The sequence below is a fragment of the Penaeus chinensis genome, chromosome 30, assembly GCF_019202785.1.
Source record: "Penaeus chinensis breed Huanghai No. 1 chromosome 30, ASM1920278v2, whole genome shotgun sequence".
Classification (NCBI taxonomy): domain Eukaryota; kingdom Metazoa; phylum Arthropoda; class Malacostraca; order Decapoda; family Penaeidae; genus Penaeus; species Penaeus chinensis.
In genome coordinates this window covers 10804558-10812057 of record NC_061848.1, presented here as the reverse complement: position 1 = coordinate 10812057, position 7500 = coordinate 10804558, and the positions used below count along the sequence as shown (strand labels likewise).

Here is a 7500-nt window from a genome sequence, read left to right as displayed (position 1 = left end):
TCCTCACCCTTTCCCCCACCAACACCCTCCCATTCCTCAATCATCCCAACCCTCCTTCCTTACAACCCTCTCCCTTTATTTCTCTCTTCCATCCCTCAATTTCTCTCCTCTCCACCTTCCTCTCTCAAATCCTTTCTCTCTCCTCTCCACTTTCCCCTCTCTCCTCCCTTCTATCTCCTTTCCACCTTCCTCTTTCACCTCTCTTTTTCTTCTTCTCTTTTCTTTCCACCTTCCCCTCTCACCTCCCTTCTCTTTCCTATCCACCTTCCCCTCTCACTTCCCTCCTCTCTCCTCTCCATCTTCCCTTCTCACCTCCCTTCCCTCTCCTCTCCACTCTCCTCTCTCACCTCCCCCCTCTCTCTCACAGATTCATGAGTGCCTTCACGCCCATAACCAAAGCGGAACCGACAGACAATTGTGTGGTGAATGTGTGTTACTTCGGGGACCAGCTGTACGCCCTCACCGAGACGCGGAATCTGAGAAGAATTCATCCCGACACTCTGGACGTCGTGGGAGACAAGGTTCGTTGAAATAGATAAAGCTGTTGAAGTGAATGAACATAAGAAAGACTGAATTAATTTATTTATGATTGAATGATTGCATGGGTAGATAAATAGATAGATAGATATATTGACAGATAGATAAATAGATATATTGACAGATAGATAAATAGATATATTGACAGATAGATAAATAGATATATTGACAGATAGATAAATAGATATATTGACAGATAGATAAATAGATATATTGATAAATGAATATATAAATTTGATAAATAAATAAATTGATAAGCGAATATTCTTATTATCAAGAAGTGAAGATAATATTGCACAGTTTATTTTACTGGTGACATTGATATCGCTATAATTGTTAATATAAATATGATTTTAAAGGAATCTTGCATGAATTACTTTGCTGAATTATTAGCGTCACTAACAGCATAGTTATCGTCACCGTTGTTAACGTTATTGTTGGTAATTCTTTTTTACTTTTTCTTATTATTACCAAAAGAACAAATTAAAAGAAAATATTTAAATCAAATGAGCAAGATACAAGAGAATTAGTCATGTATCTAGATTTATAAGATCAATAATTAGTGAAGTATAAGAGACTGATGATGCAACTGAAATAAAAGTTCATTAACTACGAAACAATGGGTACCAAGAAGTCTCACCCGCTGATACCTACTTCTTAATACTTCTTGATTAAAATCTTATTTAGAATCAATCATATTATCAACACCAACCAATGGGATATGAGCAAGTGTTTCCTTTGGAATTCCTGTGTGATTCTATGATATGTGTTCTTCTATATCACTATTAAAGTGAACAAAGGCCGCAGATACTTTAACATCAAACAGTAACGTAAAGGTTTCCATAGCGTATGTATTCATTTTCCTTGTTTAAGCTGACATTATGAAATTCTAGCTATCTATATACAGTAATTATATCATCAGAAGCACATCCACATTCAGTTTTCTTTTCACTTTCTTCTCCCAGTCTTAAAAGCGAAACAGTACATATAAATACGCTTGTGATCAAAACAATAAGCAAAGCTCGAACGCGCCATTTACAGTCCATTATGAAGCAGTAGGTCAAAAAGCAATTGACGTTCCAGACGAAATTGGACAACTACGTGGTAGTCAACACAGCGACGGCGCATCCACACGTAGAGGCCGACGGCACGATCTACAACATGGGAAATGCTTATGCAGGAAAGAAAGGACCGACCTATAACATCATCAAGTTCCCTCCGGCAAAGGAAGTTGATGGTGAGGACTCCCTGCTGTATGTTTCTCTTGCATATCTATTGTATACCTAATATTCTCTCCCTCCCTCCCACCCTCTCTTTCTTACTTTGACTCTCGCTCTCTATGTGTGTTTAAATAGATATATATGTATAAGAAGTATATATATATATATATATATATATATATATATGTGTGTGTGTGTGTGTGTGTGTGTGTGTGTGTGTATGTGTGTGTGTGTGTGTGTGTGTGTGTACACACACTCACACACACACACACACACATATGAATATATATATAAATACGTACATATGTGTATATATATATTCATACATATATATACATATTCATATATCCACATATAGATGGCTATATCCCATTTAAATATGAACCCCCTTTTCCACAGGCAAGAAGATTTCGTCCATCCAGCAAGCCGAAATCGTCTCCGCCATTCCCTGCCAGTGGAAGATGTACCCTTCCTACTACCACTCCTTCGGCATCACAGAGAACTATTTCATCTTCGTCGAACAGCCCTATGTATTCAACCTCAAGAAGTTTCTGCTCAACTATTACATAGGAAAGCCATATTTCGCGGCCGTTGAATGGTATCCTGACCAAAAGGTAAGTTCAGGGATTATTTTACTCTTTTTATTTTTAAACTCACCTTTGTACCTTTGTCTCTCCGCTCCCTATGCAAATATGCGATTTTCAGATTTTCGTTGTAGTGATGAATAATATATACAAGGAGAGATCTTCCTTGCTTCGGAGGATAGACTACTCCGATACCCCGAGCAATTTAGTCATATTTCATTATGTTATTTTATAGAGCGGTAAATGAGATTTTCATCAACATAGGAAGCTACATTTCACCTTATTGTCTTTTGACAGACAAAGTTCCGTCTAGTGAATCGAAAAACTGGAGAAATGGTGAAAACAGTTTATGCTGCAGATGCTTTCTTGACTTTCCACCACACCAATGCCTATGAGAAGGACGGGCAGCTGGTGGTCGATCTGGCAGTCATGAAAGACGGTGAGGTAAGTGGTATTGAAGTCCGAGACCAATGTGAAGCTTCATATAGTCACGCCAAAATTCTTGCTTCGAATTCCGTTCCGAACAGCCAAATGGTATGACCCCTTGTTGTTTAGGTTCGGAGGACTTTGTGATTGTACAGTAATAATGTAAGCGTGCAAAAACGTAAGGGTACTTACGACACTTACCCTTACAAAACGAGCCAACACAAATCCCTGCATCAAGTCAGAGTATAGTACCGAACATCAATAGCCCGGGAAAAGACAGACATTCAGTAGTCTAGGTAGGCCTAAATTTACCCACGGAATACGTACCGCTTTCGCACCATCATAGAGTGAAAAAATCTAAGGTCGAGGGCCGTTTGTAGTAACCTTTTCAAGTCATGAAACTTCCAAAATCAGTAATTGTGCAAATCATAAACTAGCATGTAATAGGTACGAGATCGAGTTTCCCGCATTTCCTAGAATTATCTTTGGTTAGCTTCTAATAATGCTTTGGTTGACTTCTCAGTTTAAAAAGTGTGAGGACATCTTAATGATTCATTATCTCGCCACAATTTTAAAAGATAGAATTGATTACATTAAAGAATCTGACGGATTTCTTATCAGCCACATGATTTAGAACGACAACCATAATAATGTCAGAGTATTTTAACAGATATCATAGTATTTTAACAAGTATCATAGTATTTTTGATTGCAAGTGTTGGGTGAGATCGGTCTCAGCTTCTAATGAAAACATTATTTTTGTATAGGAAACCGGTTTTATTTTTGGTATGTATAAATATACATTCACACACACACACACACACACACACACACACACACACACACATATATATATATATATATATATATATATATATTGACAGATAGATAAATATATATATATTGATAAATGGATATATAAATTTGATAAATAAATAAATTGATGTAAGTATATATAGACATACACATCTGTCTATTTCTCTATTTATCTCTCTCTTTCTCTCTTTCTCTCTCCCTCTCTCTCCTCTCCCCCCCCCCCCTCTCTCTATATATATATATCTATATATATAAATATATATATATATATATATATATATGTGTGTGTGTGTGTGTGTGTATGTATTGTATTTGTGTACACAGACACGCACACACACGTATGGATAGACATATAGATGCATACCTGTATGTGTGTCTAGAAGTAAATATTTAGCCTTGCTTTCTCGCGAGATCATTCCCTGTTGCTCTCTCCTCCCGCAGGCCGTCAACGCCCTTATGATGAAGAACATCGAGAACCCTGACTTCGTGAGCGAGCCGGCAACGCTGCCAACCCACTGGAGGTTTGTGCTGCCTCTCGACGTGCAGAAGGTTCCCGAAAACACTAACCTTAGTAAGCCATTTGTCTAAATACTTTTCAGTAATTTTCCCTGTGTCTTCATTTGCTTCTTTTTCTTTTCTTTACTCTCCTTTTTGATTTACTTTATCGTTCCTCTTATGATATGACTACTTGCTTTCGTCATCTTATGACTTTAACATTTTGTTTCCGACAAACATTTCCACTTTATTCTAGAAATTAACTGGTGTGTTCCTTTCATCACAACTGATTTTTCTTCGTTTTTTTTTTTTTTTTTTTTTTTATTCCTCTTCTGAAGTACCATTCCTTTAATTCTTCTGACAGTTACACTCGAGGGAACGAAATGCACGGCCTACAAGAGAGCCGACCAGACCGTGGAAGTCCATGGGCAGAGGATTTCCAGCCAGTACTTTGACCTCCAACGCATCAACTACAAGTACAACGGGAAGGAGTACGAATATGCGTACGGCGTCGAAGTTAACCCTAAGGGATCTGTTTTCTCGCGGGTAAGAAGAATGGAGGGAAGAAAAGAAATTATTGTTTTAGCTTGGCTTCAGGATGGATAATTCGAGATATCATATTACACTATAGATGCTTGTTTTCCGTTTCCGGTGTTAAGAATAAAGAAGATCAGTTGCTCAAAAAACGATCAGTGTTCCGGGAATTTCATGACCATTTTATCTAGCTATTTTTCTCTATGTATTTTTTTTTTTTTTTTTTTTTTTTTTGCTTGCGATAGAGCTGTTTCATTCACTTACTATTCTACATTTATATATGCATTCATTTACTTCAGCTGGTCAAAATGAACGTGAAGACTGGCGAAACGAACCTGTGGCATGAGGAAGGGAAAGTTGTGAGCGAACCCGTGTTTGTTTCCGCCCCAAACGCCACGAAGGAGGATGATGGCGTTGTTCTCTCCACTCTGCTTGACACGGTAAGTTTGTCGATTGATGTCTCTCCGTTGAAAGTGATGTATTTATTTATTTACTCTTCTGAGTTGTGCATTGCGTACATTTCGAGAATAAAGCTTGCAGCATACGCAAAATAATGGTCACAATATTCATACCATGATGCGTAAAGATTACAAATATCTGAAAAAAAAGTAACAAAGCAAGGGTAACGACCGGATATTAATTTTTTCATCAGTGGTTCCTAATCAGCAAAGCAAAGGCATTTTTTCATACCTCCCTTATTCCTTGCATCAAATTCACTCCATATCCAACCATTTCAGAACAACCCGAGGTCCGTAGCGCTGCTGGTTCTGAACCCGGCAACATGGACAGAAATAGCACGTGTTGGGTTCGAGGCGAATGGAACGGTCACCTCAACTTTCCACGGACTGTTTGCCGCCACCGATGAAAAGGTTCATATGTATTAATGATTTTTTTTTTCTTCTTCTGTAGTGTATAAATGAAGAAGTCTTTGTCTTGAACTTACCTTAGTGAGACCCTACATGTACCGTATTTACCATTGCATATACATTTACTATAAATATTTGTGTTTATATATAATCATCACAATTATTGCGTGTACCTTGGTGCTACTTTTGTTTATTGTTATGTTTTGATTGTTTATAAGTTTCTTGATATTGTACTCAAGAGGTGTAGATTTCAACCTAGATATTATTTTATGGATAGATTTATATCGCAACTTATACAAATGACCTAGTTGTATTCTGTATACACACTTATAAACGGTATACTGGAATTTGTTGTCTTTGTTGAGTTTTGAAATGTAATGTTCGGTTGTAGAAGCGTCCTTTCTTGTGCTCTAAAATATGTAAAATGTTCTAGTCAGGGGACAAATATAGTATACTTTCAAATAACAATAATATCTACTATATGGAACAGTTGTAAAGTAGGTAGATTAATGGATCTACGAAGAACGCCTTTTTTGCCGCGCAGACATATTCATGCGCCATTTAATAAGGTTCAGTATTTTTGGCGTAATAAATGTACTGTATCTATCACACGAACAATTCAACTGTAAAGTTCCAGTGAGATTCATTGTTAATAAAGATGTGAATTTGTACTCTTTTGTTTTTATTTAGAAGTCATTTCCTTGTGGATGCACTGTCATTAAATAGCAGAATTGATATCTTTATCAACTGACTCATATAAACATATGAATATATGAATATGAATTGACACACAGAATCTATGACACTTCCACGATCCTCCTTATACTGTGTAAATAAGCACGTTTAGAACCACGCGGCTGCTTGCGGGCCGCGTGCTTGCCACGTGGCTCCTCGAGGGGCTTACCCAAGCTGACCGGCGGTGGCGTCTCCACGCGCAGTTCCCTGGTATTTAACGCCAAGATTGACCCAGTACAGAGAGAGTTCCTGCCCAGCACTTGTCCGGTCAAGGTAGGCAGCCTGGCCTACAGTTTCAGGCGATAGGGCTCTGGTCATTCTTGCTAGCCTTCCGCCCCCCCCCCCCCTCCTGGGGTGACCGCGAATACCCGCACTGCGCTTTAGCTAGACCTTGTCTCGTATTGCCATATCTTTATGTTGCTGGTACTCTTCTAAATAAAATGAGTCAAAACCATCGTCCCCTTTTACTACTCCTGCTTAACCAATGTATAAAGGTGTCAATTAAAATAACCTTTTACACTCCTAGGCCCCGGCTAAGACACTTTCGGCCTTTGGCGATCTATATATGTATGTGTATGTATATTGCTGAATGGTACCACAAGATTTTTCAGTTACCAATAAATGGAAAACAAGCTTGTGTAGTATCATTTCAAAAAAGGAAAAAGAAACATGCGGCTGATCATCTTGTTACAGTCTTCTTCGCCCGCTCTGTCTGTGACTTGATTTGCATATATTTCTGTAGATCTGATTTTTTTTTCAGCAATGCTTTATCGAACTCTATAAAGGTAAAGAAGTCACTTCAATATGTATCTCTTAATACGCTTCATTGTATCAACAAACAACTTCCATAGTCCACTGAATTTACATTGGAGAACATTCGATACTCTGATTTTTCAAAGTAACTGATCCATTTTTTTTTTTTTTTATGTGCTTGACTGTTACTGAGATTTTTTTTTTTTTTTTTAATGGTATACATGCAAGCTAAGAATGATAAATGCCAATAATTGTATGCAGTTACCATTTACTATAAGGCTACAGAAACACTAATTAAGGAAAACTTCATTATCGATGATCTGTTAAATGATTAATGGTATTGTGATTCCACAATATTGGTTTAACATTCCATTGCTGTTCTTAGAACCCAAACAGTACGTTTTTGCATTAACATCTAATCTTGTATAATTCATCTCTCTAACTGTTCTGAAACATTCGTTCTGAACAAATTATCAATAGTCGCATGGTGTGATTTGATATTGTTTACAGGATCTGAGATGTTCGCAATGAGAAA

The 7500-nt window shown here is 37.5% G+C and overlaps 1 protein-coding gene across 1 annotated transcript in view; it reads left to right on the top strand.

Moving 5' to 3' along the window:
* LOC125041119 (retinoid isomerohydrolase-like) overlaps positions 1-6148 on the top strand; it is a 14358-nt gene extending 8210 nt beyond the window's left edge. The window contains exons 5-12 of the mRNA XM_047635885.1: positions 368-521; positions 1621-1774; positions 2157-2371; positions 2639-2785; positions 4024-4153; positions 4442-4623; positions 4911-5051; positions 5349-6148. Of these exons, the coding sequence (XP_047491841.1) occupies positions 368-521; positions 1621-1774; positions 2157-2371; positions 2639-2785; positions 4024-4153; positions 4442-4623; positions 4911-5051; positions 5349-5495 (1270 nt within the window). The 3' untranslated portion in view covers positions 5496-6148. The remainder of the gene's footprint in view (positions 1-367; positions 522-1620; positions 1775-2156; positions 2372-2638; positions 2786-4023; positions 4154-4441; positions 4624-4910; positions 5052-5348) is intronic.
* Positions 6149-7500: the final 1352 nt, after the last annotated feature.